At 40.4% G+C, this 20,819-nt stretch overlaps 1 protein-coding gene across 1 annotated transcript in view; it reads right to left on the bottom strand.

Annotated features, from left to right (window-relative positions):
* GFRA1 (GDNF family receptor alpha 1) overlaps positions 1-11,165 on the bottom strand; it is a gene marked incomplete at both ends in the record, with an annotated part of 143,730 nt that extends 132,565 nt beyond the window's left edge. The window contains 3 exons of the mRNA XM_082311231.1: positions 8,354-8,437; positions 9,737-10,039; positions 11,126-11,165. Of these exons, the coding sequence (XP_082167357.1) occupies positions 8,354-8,437; positions 9,737-10,039; positions 11,126-11,165 (427 nt within the window). The remainder of the gene's footprint in view (positions 1-8,353; positions 8,438-9,736; positions 10,040-11,125) is intronic.
* Positions 11,166-20,819: the final 9,654 nt, after the last annotated feature.

Below are 20,819 nucleotides of genomic sequence, written 5' to 3'. Positions count from 1 at the left end.
TCAAATTGTTTGATATCTTCAACTCTCTTTACAACCCATCATTTCTGCAAATTTCTATGCAGGAAGAGCTATCTCTATGCCATTACACTTTGTGTCATGCATCTCTCATGTTAAATTTCAGGCTGAGTGCAGATTGTACAGGACAATAGCCTGACATTTATAAAGATTGTCAAAGCATCATAGTAACTAAAGAACTATTCCAAAAATAACTTAATTGCATTAATGCCCTAACTATACTGACAGCATTGTTGCTGCATTATTTTCATCCACAGAAAATGCAAGAATATAAAAATAATACCAAAAACCTAATATAAAATAAATTACAGAATTAAGTTCTCATAAACAAAAATGGTCACATTTCTAAAAATCAAAGCTGTAAACACGTTACTTTCTCAGGTTAAAATAATATAATGTACAGCTTAAAATAAGAAATGTTGGATACTTATCACAAATAAGTTCTGCCTTACAATCCAGAAATTCTTATTTCTTCTCATCACACACAGACATTTTACTCTCAGCATTTTTAACATACTGTCAGCTCCTGACAGATACCACTGGCTTTTCCAAGACTGTCAAAGTTATCCCTGAGAGTCAAATACAAATAGCGTTACAAAAATAAAGTTTTAAAATATTTTAAAATGTAAAGAGCCAGAGTGCAAATCACCTGCCATAAACTGCACCTTGCTGTGCCATCAAGAGACAGAAAGCTGCAGCACGCTGCTTTTTTGGGCACTGTTCTCTGCATTTCACCAGGGGACACAGCCTACAGACAAGGCACTTCAGGAGTCCTCCAAGGAAGACTGCCATTGAAATCTGCCCACTCAGCGCAGGCTTCTCTTCTGCACCAGTCCTTACACCGCCTTTATCGCCTCAGTATTCCCAAAAGGATGCTCAGCACTGCGCCAGAGCTATGCTACACGGACCATGGGCTTTTTCTCACTCTCACCACGTCGTGCCTTCAGCAGCCCCATTAGCAGGCTGGTTGTGTCCAACTGCTTACCCCTGCACCAAAGCAGAGTCTGTAGATACCTGACAAAATCGAAAGCTTCCTGGCAAGTTCTGTGTTTCTAAGGTCCCGCAGCAGCCCACATCTGTTCCTGCTCACCACGTCCTTGAAATGGTGGTACCTCTCCCCATAGGCAACCAGATTCTGTTTCCCTCCTCAGTGACTAGCAAGTACCCGATCGCTTCACGTAATTCCACCAATACCACTAGCAGCGCCTGTGTGCTTTTGCTCCTACTTCATAGGAACTAGCGTGGCACTTAAGCAAACCATAAAGCTAGCCTGTAATGCGAAACAGAAGAATATACAATTTGCTGCTCAAAAGCGCATACACATTTGCTTGTTTGATATCTGGCCCACCGCACTACAATTGAGATTCTCCTGTGAAGATACAGATTAAAGGGATGGCAATTCTGCTCTCCAAAGATGCTACTCTAGACAAAGAAAAGACAAGCTTCACTGTATATACTATACATTGAAAGCAAAATGCTTGGCCATGCTTGTTCAACCAGGCATCTCCCAACACTTTCCTCTGAGGCTTCAGGAGAATACTGCTCTCCTTTGAGTTTCCTTCAAGACTCCTAAATATTCTCTCTTACTACTCAGCGTTCAAGGAGACACTGAATATTCACGTGTAAGTACTCTGTGTTGTATCACCAGATGCTTCCTCCTTCCATGGAATGGATTTCATCTTGTTTCTCATGTTGAAACAGGTTGACAAAGCCTGCCTAGGCTACTAGGACAAGCAGAAACTACATTTGCTCAAAGCTGTGCATTTTAAATACTTGAGGAACAAAGACCTTTTCTTCTCTCTTACAGATCTTCAAAGAAATTAGCAAAAAAGTTCCAATAATCTCACCAAGGAAAGAAATGTGGACTAAGCTGAGGATATCTACATAATCCTATTTGGGGTGTCAAGGCCTCTTCATGTTCCTGCTGAAGTTAAAGTGTGTAAGCACTGCCTTTATAAGCTAGTCAATCAGTTACTGCAGCAAGGTACTTAATTCCTCTCTCATAATCAGATCTAACTTCAAGAAATGTAGAAAACAGGAAATTCAAAGAGCTCCTGCAAGCCAACAGTCACCAAAGTGATTTTCTTCTGTGTGAAGTCCAATCTGATTATGAAAATGCAGAAGTGGAAATCAGCAACTAGTATCTATGGACTCTTGATCACTTGTTATCTGACTGGAAGCCAGCCTAGTTGTCTCTGCAAAGAAAATCTGCAGACAGAAATGTCAAAGAACACAAACATTGTACATGCTCATATTAGATTTATTTTTGTCAAACTATTTTCATTTTGTTAAATGCAGCTAAAATAGATGCCTGTGTTTGGGTGTTTTCTTGCAGCAGGCAAAGGGCCACAAATTCACACTGGGGAAAGAAGAGTTAGTCTTGATTTATAACTGTAAAAACAATATTATATATTGGTCCAAGGACTAATATTTTAATGTATTGCCTTACAAAGGAAAATATAGTTGTGCATGTGACAATCTAGTGTAGGCTAAATTAACAATATGTTTTTACTTTTCTGTTATCAAAAGGCTCAACCTCACATCAGAAAAAACAGAACTAAGCAAAAAAAAAAAATTACAAGAGGAAACAGAATACATCATAATCAAATAAAAAGATTTTGATGTGTTATGCTTACTTCAGTGGGAACAGAATCAGATTGCAAGACTCCTATTAACTTAATAAGATCTGGTTTATTGTTTATGAAATTGGGTGAATGTGCAAAGTAACTAACATGAAGTATCTCTTTTTTTTTTTTAAATAAACTGCAATGACATGGGAGGTAAGAGCTAATAAGAGCATTGTAGATAGTCATGAGAAATCAACATTTTTAATATTTTGTAAATTAAACTACCTTTGTAGAAATGTGGCATCTCAAATACAGAAACGTCAGAAAAAGACATAGTGTTAAATTAGAAAAATATGTAGCTTTTGAAATATACACAGATTTAGGAATAGAACCAGGATTAGAGGCCTCAGGCAGTATGAACTGGGGATGTCATACAGTATTAAATCATGGGAGAAGCCACTAATTCATGTGCCACAAACCCCAAAAGGAAAGAGCAGTGAATCTGTTGGCTAGGACAGAGGTTCTAACTTATCTTTTTGACAAACAATTAAAAAAATGCTATATATGGATTCTACAAAAGAAAAGTAATCTACCAGGTAGGAAAAAAAAGAAGTAAATGATAATTAAAGTGTCAGGGACGTACTACCCAGAACACAGCTCTTACATTAGTTCAAGAGTTCAAGAATTCCAAAAATGAATGGGGTAACATTCAATTCTTGATTAAAAGAATTTGGGGGTTATGAAAGTTTGGGCTAAATTAATTCACTATGACATGGTGTTTTCTAGTTCTACGGCCCCTCTTTACAGAAGTAGCAGAAAGAGAATATACGAGGAATCCTAAAGGATCTCAAGCACACAGACAAGGAAGCCCTCTTTCTTTGGATCCTGAGAATTCGTATTGAAAAACCCCAACCTTCCTCCCCCACCTTTGCCGAAAGCAACTTCTCCAAAGGAAACACTTGCAGCCCCTTCTCTGTGATGTCTCTACCCCATCCCTGGGAAGGATAAAATAATGGAGAGGGGCCAGACAGCTGTCAGCAATGCTCAGAGCAGGTTTTATGCTGAGGAGGGGGAAGTCTCCCCTAATAAAAGTCTGTCAAATCTTGAGGGAAGTGTTTTGCATACTGGACTTTATTCTTTCCCAGCATCAACTTTCTGATCTGTGAACGCCAATGATACAGGATGCCTAAAAGACTTTGAAAAACTCAGAGGAAGAAGGGAAAGCTACTAACTAACCCACTCTCCTTCTGAACAACATAGAGATCCTAGAGGGAGACCCAGACCCATCTTCATGAAATCCTACAGAAAGAGTGTACACGAGACTGCCTTATTTAAATGCCACCAGCACACACACCCTTCTGAGAATTCCAGCACTGCTAACTTTTTATAGTCTCAACTTTCTAAATACAATAAAAGGCCACCTTACTGACCATAATTGTTTGTATTTGCACTTATAGCTTATTCAGTATGCAAATCAAACATGTTAACTTCATGTACTGTTCTACCCATGTAATAATGTGCAATGATACACTCCAGTAAGAAGCCCTATGTGCTGTGCTGCCTACTGAACTCCTCTTTTTAATTAATAAATTTATTATAATAAATATAAAAAATACCCTTTTCTAAATATAAGCTTCCAGATACCTTCTGCAACAGAAGATTCCCAGTGTTTTTAAAGAGTGAAGAGCCTCTCATGAGAACAGCAGCATCAGGAATCACTCCTTTTGGCATATAATCATACAAGCCAGTTTCTTTCTCTCATTTGTTAATGATACAAAAGGCACTTTGCAAAAACCGTTTACTACACTAAAAAGAAGTATTGGCAAAATAATTAATTTCTACCTGTCTTGCATTTTAGCAACTGGACACAAGACGTAACTAGCAGCATGTAACCGACCAAGTCTCCACAGATTACCAGCAAATCCTACATGTTTTAAGAAATATTTTTATTTATGTAGCCTGTTCTTTAGAATTATTTCTGAACATAACAGATGTAAAAGAAAGAAGAAAAGATACACAAAGCTGAACAATGCGATAAGAAGCCCGTGATTAACTAGGCAACTTAACAGTGAATCCATGGGAGGAGAGCATTATGTCTTCCTAAATACAGTGATCTAAATAGTCAATTCTTGTTAATAGTAAGTATTCTATTTACACCACTTCACAGATATGGCGTAAGGCATTTTATTCAGCTTTAGTGGCTCTCCATTTTGTGCTAAAATGACTAAGACATTTCAGAAACATTTATTTTGGAAGTATTTCTACAGGTACGTGAAGCTACAGTTTTTATGCAGGATATTTTCTTACAACATGCCACAGAGATGACCTGTATCGGTTGATACTGAAATAACGAGATGTCTTCCAGTTGTGAGGCTCAATGTCAAATACAATACAAATTCAAGAGGCAAACTGTTCCCCAGGTAGTAAAAAGCTGTAGATAACTTTAACAACTGACTAATTCAAGCATCTATCCTTAATTTGTTGTGAAACTCACCTCTGAAATCCAATCAACAGATTTTGCATTTAGTGTAGTTGTGACAGAAGTCGATGGCCTTAAAATGCTTTCACCTCTCAGAAGTTGTTAAGGTTTAAGCAAAAATGTCTGTTTAAGTAAAATCTTTACATCATAATAACTAACCCAAATCTGTTACTCTCTAAAACACACCAGTCTTCAGAAATTTGAAGAGCTGCCTGCCTGCAAGAAATTTGCACCCTTGAGGCAGAAGCACCACATCAGACATAGTAGTTCTAAAGAACATTCAGACCTAGACATGCCCAAAACAAAAAACAAGACAGCTTTGTCCTTCAACTGGGAAGGCTCACAGTCCTGGATTTGGCCATGTGAGGTGTCAGAGGACTAACTTTATAGAAGGAGCTCAATTATGAACTTAAAGTGTAGATGGAAAGGAAGGAAGATCAGACCCTTGAATACTCAGGATACATCATCACAAGTAAACCAAACACTTAACTCACATTCCTATTTTAGCCATCAATTATATTTTTTATAAATTACACTTTCCTTGCAAATTTAGTAGTGATTCAAATGCAAAATTCATGCTTTTTGTAGCTAAATATATGATACCCTGGGCTTAACAGCTAGTACTATGATAAATAATTTTGTAGATTTAGATTTTTCTTTTCTGTGTTGTTGGACATTGGTTTAAATTTTATATAGAACACTTAGCTTGTCCTAGTTCTAGACTAACTACACTACTAGTCCCAGTATAACATAGACCACTTAAAAATATAAAACAAAGCTTCACTTTAGTAACACAACTGCATCACTTGTGCCATTAACATAACAGAAACCGGAGAGAAACTACAAACTTAGTAACAAGTTTAGCAATATATTCCTGATTCTTGTTTTAAATCAACATATTGATGCTTGAACAATTAATGAGAAAGTGCCATCCTGTTTCTACAGAGGATGCAATTTTGAACATCTTTCAGTATAGGATTAGATCAACTTTAACTGCTTTTAAAAACTGTCCTCTGTTTCATAGGCTTATGTATGCTACAAAAGACTTATGTAACACACAAAACAGTCATCTTAGCCAATGTTTTTCCCCTTTTATGTACCATAAAAGACAACAGTTGTGATTTTCTATACTGTCTCAGAAATAAATAAAGATGATAAAAGCATTACACTTGATATATACCAAGTCATACAGTACCACAGAATTGCCTTTGTGAAATGAAAGGGTTAATCGCTGCTTTTAATTACACCCAAGTAACTTTAATGAGAGTGAATACCGCAGCAACGTCTAAAAACACAATGACAACATTAGCAGAACACCACTTATGAAATCCCTGCCAACACTGCTTGTACAGGGCTTTGTTTTGTTTTGATCAAGATATAAAAATCTTACCAAGTTCTGCTGTTTGGGGTATTTGCAGAGCCCTGCAAAAAATCTGTAAGACTAGGCAGCTTTAGAGAGTATAGCATGCAGTAGTAACCATGACGATAAGAAAAATGCTTTTGCTAATCTTTTTCTTTCAAATGACAATACTTCCAAATACTGGTGGTTTTCCACTGTATTACAACTGTTGTTTCTTGCTCCTGTGAATCTAGGCCTCCAATCCTTGTAAACCTGAAACTTCTGACAAAGTGAACAGCAATTTGGGGTGCACTAATAACACAGAATGAGTCCTAACCAGTCCACCAGCATCTTAAGTGACTGTGGTAGGATGGACATCACTTGTTGGCAACTGTGTCTTATTTCATTGTTGCACAGAATAGGTAGAAAAAAAAATATTACATTTTTAAGATAAATACTTTGCAAGTAAATAGAGAATCTAAAAAAATAACAGAAAAGCAGAGTGTACATAGGGTCTCTATAGAGATCATAAAACTGCTGAGGTAGGTTAGAATTTGGCCCTCAGCAGGCTGACCATAAACTTTAGGAAAACAGCCTGGAACTCCTCTGCATTGATTTTGTCTTGGTTTTGTATTAAGTTGGGGTTTTTAAGCAATAAAAAATAAAATAACGAAAAATCCTTCAGAAATTTATATTTGTTCTCTACTATTTCTCCAACAGATTTGCTCACCAAACTAGAATAATGTTTTCAAAAGATGTATGCGATTTGGATCTGAAGTCACATTTTGAAAAGTGACTAAAGGGCTGATTTTCAAAGGCATTAAGATACCTAAAGATGCATTAAGCACTTAGAATTTTTAAAACTGCCTGGGCATCTAATGCCTATTTAAATCACTTAGTCCTTTCTGAAAATCCCAATGGGCAGTTACCTACATTTTATGTGTCTATATGCCTTTGAAAACCTGTACCATTAAATACTTAACAACCTAAGTCCCCCTGGCTTTTAATGAGACTTAAGGTCCTAAAAAGTGTAAGTACTTCTGAAAATTGGTCAAGCCACTTTCTCTGGTCTTTTCTTCTTTCTTTTAAAGAGCCATCTACTAATGCTTATCCATAGCATGTCAGCTAACTACAGCTTCACCACTGTCAGACTTACACATTATACTGTGCATGTTCAATGTTTTCATGTAACTAAAGAAATAAAGGTCCTGAGTACAGGCTACATCCTCATAAGACTTTCTGAAACTCCAAAAAAGAAAATTAATTCCAGCCTGTAACCCCTGTGAATACCCCAAAATCATTGTTTCAATAAATATGATCCAAAATGAGTATAATTTAGGCAGATAAAAAAACAGTGTAGTTTAATTACCAAGCAACATATTCAAATTACTACAAACAAGTTCTGAAAGACAGCCACAAAGCAACAAAAATGTTCAGAGAAAAGCTAGAAAAAGAAGGAAGTTGTGAAGAGGCTCTTTAAACAGGCAGTAGTTCCAGAAAAGAAGACAAGCCTTAATTCTGAAATTTCTTTTTTAAACAAAAATGTATGAAACTATAAAGCATTCCCTTGTGCAAACATTTGAAAGATTTATCTTCTGATCTTCTTTAATGTCAATGGGAGGTAACTTGCACTGACCACATTCCCAAAAAGGAACTGATTTGTAAATTAGGAACGCAGGGAATCAGATTGCCACCTACAGGAAAATTTAGCATTTATTGTCAAGAATGACTCAAAAAGAATACAAATTGCCAGCCTGCCAAGCACTCTTTCAGTTTTAGTCATCATTTCAAAACCAATTAGTATTTTCTTTTGTGCAACTATATCATCAACTTCCTAAATCCAGAAAGCCATTAACATTTCTTTTTATTTAAGAGAATATTGCTTGAAAGTTCCATAATTCAACTACAAAGCAGCAGATTGCAATCATGTTTCAGAATTTTAAGTCTGCTTACCTGATACAATTGGTGCTAGCCTGAATATGTCTGATAGTCTGCTGTTAACTGGCTCATAAGGAGAATCTTCAAGCAAGTCATTTCCTAAAGACAAAAAATATTTGGATTTTTTTCTTATATGAGAATTCAAGATAAGATTTTGTTGCTTACTTTTACTCTGAAATGAAGCTACTCTGTAACAGCAAAAGGTGCTCCCCTTTAATCTGTTTACATGGCTGTTTCTCCTCAAAGCATTATCTATAAAAACACCTGAAAGAAGCTAGTTGTTTATCCCTGACACTAGTTCTTTTCTCTCCTTCCTCCACAGATAAGGTCATAATTTGCAGAGGCAGTCTGTGACATCACAGGGACTGTCCCATCTCATGCCAGCAGGAGAGAAGCTGTAGCAGGGATGTTCTTCTTCATTTCCCCTTACAGCAGCGCTCTTTTTCAGAGGAGCAGCCCAGGTAACAGCTAAAAACTAGCATCTTTGGAATAAAACACTCCTAACAAGATGCTGTTGGAAGGGAAACTTTTTATGATGCGGGAAATGTCCAAGAGTAGCATAACTGATTATGAAAGTTAGAACATATATTGACTCATTAAAACGTTTCAGTCGATGCCTGGATAAATGAACAGAGAGGGATGCCTTCCCTTTCTGCAGAAGCGGCTACAGAAAAAGAGTTACATGGGGACCACACTGAAATGAAAGACTGCATCTTCAACTCCAGGGCCAGAGCAAAACAGGGCTAAAAATGATATATCTCATATAAGGACCTGACTGTTCTCAGCAGACTATGGGAAATTTGCCAGTGACATCAAGAACAGAAGTCCCGTGTCAATCATTGTCATATCCCTTCTAACTGGCACTTCTACACACTCTAGGAAGCACAAACTTCTTTTTTTTCTGCCTCGGCATGTCCAGGGAATATTGCTAGTAAATACAGGAAATGAAAGAGTAAACTTTTCCTTAAAACAATGCTCCTCTTCATATTACATTTAACTTTCAGCAAAGAGCTAAGAAACTAGTTCCGGTGTCCTGTGATCTTGTTAGGTAAGTCCTAATTAAGGAGTTTAAATATTATTAGGAAAATGTCTCCAAATGGTTGTTTTTGTAGCTTTTGCACTTGCTAGTGCCCTTATCTTTTGACTCAGGTTTAGAAAGGTCAGCTGGGTCCCCTGGAGGAAACCCTCATTGTGGATTTCCCAACAACAGGAGACGGAGCAGCAGCTGTTCTTGAGTCGGATGAAAGGTCCTCAGTTTGCAGCTGAAGAGCACAATGTGAATTACGGGGTCAGGCTCTTGGTTTAGCCTCAGTGGCAGTAGCTAGCTGCGGATGTGAGGGGCTGCAAAATCACACACTGCATTAGGGGAGTGTAACGTTTCTTTGTTTTGCAACGTACCCTGTAAGCTCTGGTACATGCTCCAGTAAATGCGCAGGCAGTTTTTCTCCTTCTTCATGCCCCTCTTACAGCGGCAGTTGTACAGAGATTTCTGCTTCAGAGCTTCCATGGCGCTTTTGCATTCGTCCTTCGCCTCCAGGCCCGTCGCCCGGCTGAAGTTGCTCTCTTTGCCGGCTACACACTGCCTCAGTGTCCTGTACTTAGTACTACAGCTCTGCTCCTTGAGACACTGATCGCTGGCTTTCACACAGTCAAGGCGGTCCCCTCCAGGCAGCCCACTCACTTCTGCAGACAAAAGTACATCTAGAGAGAGGAGACACAAACCGACAAACTCTTGTTGAGGGATGAGGCTGATTTAACCAGGGCTCCAAAGCGGGCATCTGGGAAGCACAAGGCACCTCCTCAAGCAGCACATGCAGCCAGCCCCACGGGCAGCACCTTGCAAACCTCAGGGCTTCATGCTACACCTTAGGAAAAAGCACACGGGGTTTTCATGGGCTTAGATCCGCTTTTGTGGGAGTCCAAGGAAACCACACCTTTTAACCCTGCTGGTTGATTTATGAGAAAACACAAAAAGGAAAGAAAACCCACAGGGGTTAATGTGCCTGACAAAACAAGCATTCATTATTCCTTAGATCCACTTTGGTGAAACAAATAACCTTTCCATTCGAGTGTTTAACTGAGGGGTTAAATATTCGGCCTCACTTTCCACAAGAGCTTTGCTGCAATTTCAATTACATCCACGAACAACCCGCTCAGAGAGATAAGTATCCTCACTGATTGATATTAGCCTCTTTTTGCGTCAGTCACTTTTTAAAGGCTGTACACATTTTTGCTTATTCTACATGTATAAAGGTAAAATTTATGACTCCCCCCCTCCATTCCTCTCCACATATGATGCTTTTGCAGGAGAACAAAGCAAATTACATTAACTCTCGCCTCTCCATCGTGCCCCCTGTCACGCTCCCACAGACACACGCAGACAGAATCGCAAGCATCTCCTGTGGAAAGGAAACCAGTTTGGGCTGCAAACCACTCGCAGTCAGGCAGGCTGCCAGGTTCAGGTGAAGATGTAATCCTTCAACTGGCTCTTGTCACCCCCCCCCCCCCCCAAGCAGCCTTATTTTATTAAAATGAAAAGTTTCCCTGTAACTTGCGAGAACCCAATTTAACAAGAGGCTACGCAGGCAAGTATCTAAGCCTGTAATCTCCCAGAGCTTTAAATGTAGACTGGGTTAACTGATGTGAAGCAGAGCCATAAAAACTACTGGAAAGTTCACTGTTCAGCCTAAACAATAGACTGACAACCGTCAGGCATCCGAGCCCATAAACCCTATGCTTTGCTTTATGAAGCGATGTACAGAGAGAAATCAGACGCCAGCAACTTACCCACTAAGGGCAAAGCGAAGTACAAGATAGCGAGAAACATCTTGCTGTTTTTGGATGGTTTCCCCAAACGAGCTGATGTGCCACAACAAAGAGGATCAGCATGTAGATATTCCAAAACCGCCGAGGTCTAAAGACTCCAAGTTCAGATCCATTGAAATCAAGGAAAAAAAAAAAAAAACTCTCTCCTCTTCACCGCTACCACCACGAGCGGCAGGAGCGGCGACGCAAACGCTGAGCTTTTTCCCTTGGATTTCAGGTCTGAGCAACCTGAAAACACAAGCCCTGACTTCAGCGGGGGAGCGAGAGAGGCGCACGCATGGGTATATGTGTGTGCGAGTGAGCAAGCGGCAGCGGGGCAGGAGCGCCGGTCGCCTCCTTGGGTGGGCAGCGCTGTTCCCAGGGAGGGACCGAGAGCACACACGGGGGGGCGGGAGGGACGAGATCCGCGACGCCCGCCCGCCCCCGGCCCCGCAGCCGGGGCGAGCCGCTGACAGCCCCGCAGCCACTTGCAGCCGCCGGCTGCGGCTCCCCCAGGGCTGCCCGAGCTCCCCGGGGCAATTCGCCTCTTCCACCCCCGCCGGTCCGCAACTTTATTTATTCCTTCACGCCGGGGCGGGGAGGCGGTGCGCGGGGGGGCGCGCAGCCTGCGCGGTGCGCTCGCCCCCGCCGCTGGGTCGGGGCGCGGCGGGGGCAGGTGCCGCGCTGCCGGCAGCGGCTGGGAAAGTTTGGCAGGGAAAACTGGGACGGGCGAAGGCGGCGGCGGCGGCGGCGGCGGGGGGGGGGGGGGAGCTCAGCGGGAGGCGCGGAGCCCGGGCGGGGGCGGCTGCTCCGGTTCCGCCGACCAGAGCGGAGCGGCCGCGGCTCCGGGAGCAGCCCGGGCAGGGCGCCCCGGGAGCGTTTCCGAGGGGAAGCCGCCGCCAACTGACCGAGATGCGGGAGAGGCGGCGGGGCGGGGGCGACCCCGCTTCCCGCCCGCCCCCGCCCTCCGCGGGGGCTCGGCGGCGGGGGAAGCCCGGGGCGTCCCGCTGCGACCCCGAGGGGCGGCGGGGCGGGGACCGCCCGCCTTTCCCCGCAGCCCCCCTTGGGGGAGGCTCCGCGCCTGCGGAGCCGCGCGGAGGAAGCGCCGCCCGGCGCAGGCTGCGCCCCGCCGGCCGCGGAGGCGGGAGCCGCGGGGGGCGCGTCCCCGCGCTGCTCGGCGCGGTGCTGGGCGCGGTGCGGGCCGGCGCTCGGCCGGGCCGGGCCGAGCCGAGCAGAGCCGGGTGTATCGGCTTCCACTTGGCTCCTGAATAAACAAAGCGAACATATGTCCCATATTCGTGACAGATGGCTCAAACAGAGAACTATTTAGTGGTTTTCCCACAGTTGCTACTATGTAGTGCTCCCCCGAAACCCAACAAAATGCAATTAGCCTAAAATAGCATCAGTTTCCTGATTTCCTTGTTTTCATATGCAGAAAATTCGATTCAGGTGTTTTTATGTTTTAGCTGCAACCAAATGTTCTCTTAAAAAATAAATATCGGTATAGACTTTACTCGGCAATTTTGTCAACAAGCTATCTGGCCCGTTTGACTTAAGGAATTTGCTTCTCCTCACAATAAATTTTGCCTAAAGGAGTTTGCCTCGCCTCATGAGGTGGAAGATGATCAGGCTGGCCACTTTTATAGCGAAAACTGGATGGCACATGGAGCTAAACTGCTGCAAGGTACTTCAGAAACACTTACTTAAAAGCTTAGCATATGCCAGGTTATACAGAGAATACGACCTTCACAGAACCTGAGTGGAAGCTTTATATTGATTCTTGTTTTCCTCTCCTGCCATTTTTCCTTAACAGATAGATTTGTATTTCTACTAAAACAAACAAACAAACAAACAAACAAACAAAAAAAGCAAAACTGTCCAGAGCCCCACTTCTTTCCATGAAGCCATAATAGTGATGCCAGGTTGCAACTGATGAAGTCACAACTGTGTTTTGGTCATTTAATATGAAGAGGCGTATTATATGGTCACAAAATCTATTGTCTGCTGCATGTACAAGGATGTAATTGGAGAAATAAAGACAACGACCAGATTTCTAGAGTATTTCAAAATAATTAGAAGGTGCTGAGTTGGTGACGGCATTGATGAGTCAAGACAGGTTCAGCTTTTGAAGCAGCTGATATTTAATGAAACAAGTTGGCTTTCCATACACCTCAATAGATACTGAACTGGGTGATATAGAGATATGATTACTTCTTCACTGGTAATTTTGACACCATTATGGCACATGATAAGCTTTGTACAGAAGTTACGTGTATGTCTAATGCACAGGTAGCATTATTCTCCTGTTATTTACAAGTCTAAGCCAGGAATACCTACACCATTCACAGCAGAGCCAGGCAAGTGAAAATAAGACTGAAATCCAGGCCACTATTTACAAAACCATTCATGCAATAATGTCCTGAATAAATAAACACACACACGTATACACACACAGTATTGTTTGGCATATAAAAGCAACACCTTGCAAATCTCTGCATTAATAGCTACTTTTGCTGTTATAAAACACAGATTTTGTGGGGTGTTTACTATTACAGTGAAACTGAAACCATGTTTTAAGTGTTAAAAATTGAATAAAATGTTACTGACAGTTCAGAAATAACAAGACAGCTGGAAAGCATGCATCCGAAATTCTGAATATTGTCACTGAACACTCCTCTTGCCAGTATTTTGACTCATCTCTGGAAAACTATCACCCAAAGTGAAAAAAGGTTAAAAAAAATCTTAATCCAGAAACATTTTAAAATGCAACCATGTTCTGAAAAAAAAAAAATCCAAGGAAAAAGTCCATGCTACATGCAGTTGCCTAGAATGCCCAACCTCTGCACACTCTTTAACAGGACTGTAGGTGTGAGAAAGCTGCTTGCAAATCACAAGGACGTGTGTTCCACAGCAGAAATTACCAACTTTTTTTTTTTTCTTTCAGAGATGGAATTATTTATAAATTTTGTCAACTTATTTCTAGTATTTTTTAATTAATCTCTGGATGCCATCCTTTCCGTTTATTAGTAAACTAATTTCCATGTCCTGCTAGCACTGAGACAACGCAAGTACTCTCTTTGTAGAGGATCGCTGTGATTTTGGGTAGCTGAAGTCACTTGTGTGTTGGACTGGTGTCACATTAACACACAAGGTATGCAGCTTTCCTGAGCTGAAGTGCCATTTGCATTAGTATTGCTTATGTCTACTCTGCCACAAATTGTAGCTACAAATCGTTTTCAGGTTTTTTAAGAATATAAAGATACCAGACAAAAACCCGTAAGCCACTCCGTGGCTGGAGTCATAATCCCTTTGCTCTTTGCACATCCATTTCCAATTGCCTTTTACCTCCTCTGGGGTAAAATTAAGTCAATGGATGCTTTGCTGTTGATTTCAGTCAAACCAAGGTCCACCTTACAATTTGTATCTGACAATCACTCAAACCATAAGGCTCTTCAGTCAAATCAACAACAACAAAAAAAACCCATACAGAAGTCCTTAATGTGAACATTTTAAAGATATTTAAGCTGGTTTTCTATTCTGTTGCTGGAGTTTTATAAAAAAGTTACAGAAAAATTAATATAACATATATACGGTACAGCTGTTAGGGACAAGCATTTCATTAGGAGACATAACAACATAATCACCACTGAGTTACTGTTTAAAGGACATTACAATATAAATAATGTGAAAGACAGTATTAACTACTTCAAGCTACTTATGGCCAGCATTATCTGCTAGTATTTCAGTCTTTATATAATTTTAGTTACTTGCTTCTTTCCAGTTAGCTACCTTAGCTGGTATTCTTTCATTGAAAACTTTTAATAAAGAAAAGACAACGTAATGAGGATAGAGGGGTTATTTGATACTAAAACTTCTGTAAAAAACAGTGCTTCAAACACGGGTCTTTCAAAGTAGGTTGAGACAAGTGAACCCCTGACTAAGGGCAGTTTTAAGCTTCTTGTCACCTTGCAGGCTGAACCCAAATGCTCTGAATACAGCAACAGCGTCAAACTGCACCTGTAGTCAGGGCCATATGGTACTTGAGGCCAGACATACAAAATGTGCAAAGTCAGAACACTATTTTTTCTGCATTCCGTTTTACTGGATTTCCTTCTGCCTCCTCCTTTGCACGTAAATTAACGGCTGACAGTAAACTCTCAGAAGGGTGTCGTGCAAAAAGAACTGACTCAAATGCAGTCGATGTTGTTTTGCAGCCAGTCCCACATGCAAAAGCTGCGGTGTTGGAGCACTGCATTAGGTTGTTATGGCTGGCAGCAGTTCAAATGACAATGTAACGGTAAGCTGACAAGAAGGTTGAATTACTACACTGACTGGGCCACAGTCAGCCTGCAGATTCCCTTTGCCATCTCTGCCATGGACCTCCTTTTAAAGACTGAACCCAGCAAGAAAATATTGGAGCCACTGAGCCTGGGGAACATTACATGATATTATCTGCGGGCCCGGTAGATATGTGAAGAGAAAGTATGCTGAGAACAAGAACAGGGCCATATATATAATTCTTTGGGGAATGAATAGGTGAAGCAAAGCTGAAGCTGAACTAATGAGTCAGATGGAGCAGGTGAGGGAGAGCAAGCAACTGATGGGAAAACGTCTGTGTGCCATGGGAGCACAAAAAGCACTGTTTACACAGGAGGCTGTATTCAATAATGAGAAGGGGAGAATAGACAAGTTAGAGAATTACTAGGGACTGGGGGAACAGTCTGAACAGCATTTTTTGTCTCACATTTATCTGCTTACCATGAAGTCAAAATGCCTAGTGGTGGGAATAAGGCAAGAAGGATTTGCTCAAGGCATTAAAGTTTTGTAAAGGACAGATTAAATAACAGGGATCCAAAAATCAATTTTGAGGGGCTTATGAAGCCTTGAATGGGCTTTTGCAGCACAAAAGCAAGATTGAGTTTTTACTGAACCTGTCATTTATTTGGGTTTAGAGCTTTCAGTAAGTATCAAGGAAAACATAAAACAAAAGCAAAGTAAGCAATGAGCATTCACACAGTAATCAAATAAAAAACGTGGAAATGCAATCCAAATTACTGAGTGACTTAACTAATGCAAAAGTATAAGAAAAGAAAGTCCCCCCTCGCTTTCGTCAGACCTGGTAGTGAACTCCCACAACTGTTCTTGGCCAGGAAGTTTCTCCTAAACTCCTGCTTCCCTGTCCTCACCAGAGGTTGTGTTTATGTAGTATCAGACCACCTCGAAGAAGAAAAGAAAAGAAAAGAAAAAAAAAAAAAAAAAAAGCTGCAAAAGTCCTCTGTGAATTCATATCTAATATGTGACCTGATTATGATTTCAGTAGAATAGATACATAAGTACTAAAACAGTACAATACAATTCAGAGAGCTTGTAAAGAAACAGAACATACTAGTTACCCTTAAGGATTTGAAAATATGTACAAAACTGCAGCCACTTGTGAAGTTCTGTATCTTATAGAAATGATTCCACCAAATTTTAAATACCGATATACAGGCATAGACATTGATGTTTGTCCTGGTAAGGAAAAAGTTGTTAAGACAGACTGATAATAGTTGTATCCCTCGATTTATGTCTTGTTGCTTTAAAAATGGAATAATACAGCCCTCTAGCTGTTTGTAGAAGCAATTCATGCTAACGTGGGAGAGGTGATTCATGCCTCTACAGCAAAACGACGTGCTAAATTCCATAGCACAAGAGGATACAGTCAGCAAAGAAACTCAGTAGGCAAAAGTATAAAAGATGAAAAAAATATGAAATATCATATATTAAGTGGTAGTAATTCACGTGCCTATAACATCTGGAGCAATACAATTCAGATGCTAGAACAGCATCATTTGAAACGTCAGCTTCTAAACAATGTGCCAGCAGCATCAACCTTTAGCATCCCATGGACCTTAGGGATCCCATGTGATTCAACCAAGGTCACGATTCGGTTTGTTAACTTGAAACCTTCCCTTTGTCTTTTTAAATTTCTGTGATTACCAGCAACTTGATCATGTGGGAACCATGCAATCCTGGACCACAGGAAAGGAAACCCTACCTTGTACTATGTAAAATATACTTACATTAGTGAACCTCATAGTCTTTGCAGAAAAACTAAAGCTCTAGAAAATGACTTATTGTAAATAAGTCTATTGCTGTAGGAACAGAACATTTCAGGCAGCATAAAAAACATAATTGTGGAAAGCATTAACGTGTCAGGACATTTAAATCCGATTCTTGAACAGCACCTGAGAAAACCCATGTAAAAATGAGAACGTTGATATCTTTCATTTACATACTGCTTCACTTACATGTAGGTTCAGTCTCCTCCCATGTTTAATTGAAAGTGATGAAGTGTCTCTCTATAGAACGGTGTATAAAGAGCGAAAAAATTTTCAAACGTGCACAGCTCTAGCTAGTGATGGGTATTCAGTTTTCACTGTTCATGCTACACTGGATACACACACATTTACAGAGCAAAGAATATTAAATCATAGAGGAACATTTTGCTTTCACTTACTATACACATCTTATTCTAAACTGTAGGACCAAATCTGCCCTGACTCCTGCCCTGTGTAGAGAAGTCAAAAAAGATGCATGGAGGTTAAAGTCATTTTAGAATTTAGTGACCAAAGGCAAAATTATCATCTTGGATTTTCAGAACTGTATTTTCTGTGCATTTTCTAGACTAGCCCTGACAAGTAAAAAGGAAGAAAATGAGAGTGGAAGAATCTAGTGTTGTAAATACCTTGAGAATTTGTCCTGCAGAGAAAGGAAGACTGACTATTCTCAGATATCTGCCATCAGCTGCATGTAGCAGTCTCTCTACTGAAGCTATAGTGATATTTGGGGGTTTGTTGCTTGCTTTATGGGTGGGGGGGTGTTTGTGGGTTGTTGGGGTTTGGGAGGGTGTGTTTTTGTGGAGTTTTTTTTGTTTGGTTTGGGGTGTTGGATTTTTTTATTATTATTATTGGGGGGGTAGGGTTGTTGGTTTGTTTACACAATTTCCTGAATAGCTGCAAACACTTCAGGAAAAATAAATGCACAGAACACAATTTGAAATTAGATGTTTAATCATAAAAAGTATTCTGTAAATATGGGATGAAAAGACTAAATATTTCTTGAGTCAGCAACAATGGCTCCTTAATTAACACATGCATTTTTACTTTATAGTTTAGAAAGAACCTTATGATGAGATAATTTGCCTGTAATCCAATTCATTATCAGCTGGAAGCAGTGTTGAAATTCAAGACCTGTTTGTTCTACTAAAATACCAGATAATTCCATTATTTGGCTTCTCTGCTACTACTTCTGTAAAATTCTGATGACAGCAGAATACCCACTGGGCACTGTACACACCGAAGAAGTAAACATGACAGGCCACTCTGAAAGGCAAGTCTGAAAGCTAGAGTCACAACTGATGTTCTTGCAGTTTCTTCCCTCCACACTTTTCTGCAAGCGTTCATTACATCAACTACAGTTCTGTTTGTTAAAGAAATTTTCCTGGTTTAATCATGTAATGCACAGTTAAATCTACAGCCCTTTCTTTAGAAAGATATAGTTACCTGCTGGTAACACCAGTAAAAAAGCTTTTATGATGGAATGCCTGCATCTATCCTGCAGCTTTACTAGCAGACATAATTCAGATGAAAAACAACAATGCACACTTTTAAATTATGAAGGTGAACTATTCAGACTTCCTGGATACTGTCTAAACTTGACTCTGACTCAAGTCATTTACATGTAATTGCATCTTGAATATTCCTAAATAAACTGTATCCTATCATGGCAGTAAAAATAAACAAATGTAAAGGACTCCACACTTTTGTCCGTCCATCCATCTGTGAGGGATATGAAGGTGGATTGGCCATCTTCTTCAGGCAGACACACCAAAGCCTTCTAATCTCAAAACCATATTTTATTAGAACAGAAGATAACGGGTTAGACTGAGCTTTGTTTTTCAGTAGAGAAAAATCATTTTAGCTGGGTGGGCCTGACTAAATACAAGGTTTGAAAACAAATCCCCCACTACTGCGTGGGTTGAACATGAGTCTTTTTCTCCAAGTGGTTTCCTGACTTGAACAAAGTTTACTCAGGTTCTCCTGGAGTTACTAAAAAGTGGGGTTTTTTTGTTTGTTTTGGGTTTTTTTTTGTGGGTTTTTTTTTTTTTTTTTGGCCATTACCTCCAAGGCTTCCCTTTGGGTCATTCAAACATTCAGGCACTCAGGGAGAGAAGCCTCAGTGCTTCTTGGAAATCTCAGCACGCAGCTCTAGCCCTTGCTGACTTTGTCATGCCTGCCTTGCCATCCACTGCAGAAGACTTCTCGCTCCTCCTCCCTCTAGATGACCTGGATGCAGGAGCCAGGCCAAGGAGAACACATGGGCATCTTTTCTGTTGTCCTGGGACAACTTTCTAACACTTGGTACAACATTTGAAACCAGCAATTAGCGGTTTCTTTGAAAAAAATCCAGGTTAATTAAGCACCTATTTTAATTTACACCTTGCTTCAATTCTACTTCATTTAAATCACATCAGCTCAGGTTTTCCTGGACACTGGTGAATAACTATTGGTCCAGTAAAGGGAAGAATGTGCTCCAGACTATGGAGGTTCATCTGTACTGTGTCTGTAAAACACCTGAAAGGACAGTGTCCTGACCCTAAAAAAAGTTAACAGCCAATCCTCTAACAAAAACTAGAAGAGCATCCAGCATACAAGATTGTCCAATGTCTATTTGTTTGCTTCTTACAAACCATACCTGAAAAACATTTCTAAAGGCCATACTTCTGAACACAGCGATGGCTATAGATGTAAGCAACCGAGCTGTATAATTTATTTTATAAATGGCAAAAAGGCTAGGAATCTGCAGCTCCAAGTAAGGAAAAGAAGGAAGTTTCTGATGAACTCATTTTCATAGGAATTTCTGAGATATTAATTTATGAAAGAAGAAAAAAAACCCAAATGTGTTTGCGGACAAAATGTTAAGAGAAAATGTAAATACTTTATAGTAAATTTAACACTGTAACAAATTACATGCCCACAGTGTGACCCCTCCAAGTTTCTGACTTGGTTAATTATCCAGTAGATCTCTATTTATAACAAAATAATGCAAACTTGTTTAAACATGTACAATAATGGTATCTTGCCAGAATGAAATGTAAGCATGGTGTTCCCAGAATAACAAAAAATCCAAAGCAATTGTGATTAATATCATGATTTCTGAACTTGATTACATTCTAATCTGTATGACTGAAGCTAGTCAGAACATCCTGGCAGATGCACAGTAAGGATATTGTGAAGCACCAGGACAGCACATCTGAATTGTTCTTTTTTTATACATCAAAAAAAGGAAGCAAGAAAAAAAAATAAACAGGCACAAAGGAGTTTCAACTTAGGGGGCAACACAACTGAACTTTCAGGGATACCTGACTGTGGAGGACCTCCAGGGATGCACGGGACCAAGCTCACAAACACCACACATAACAGCCTGCTCCTCCAGATTACTACTAACCACTGCTCCTATCAGCAAGAAAAGGGGAAGCAGAGCTAGCCACACTCCTATAACTTTGGATATTTGTGGCCTTTGTGACGGAGTGACTATTAATGCACAGGGTTTCATTTATCATGTAGTAATTCATGCATGTATTTAGTCTGTCCTGACCTAAACTATGACATCCTCATGAACAGAAACTTGTGCA

This window comes from Platalea leucorodia, assembly GCF_965183815.1.
Source record: "Platalea leucorodia genome assembly, chromosome: 4".
Lineage (NCBI taxonomy): Eukaryota > Metazoa > Chordata > Aves > Pelecaniformes > Threskiornithidae > Platalea > Platalea leucorodia.
Note: the sequence above shows the minus strand (reverse complement) of the source record. Positions and strands in the feature narration are given on the sequence as shown.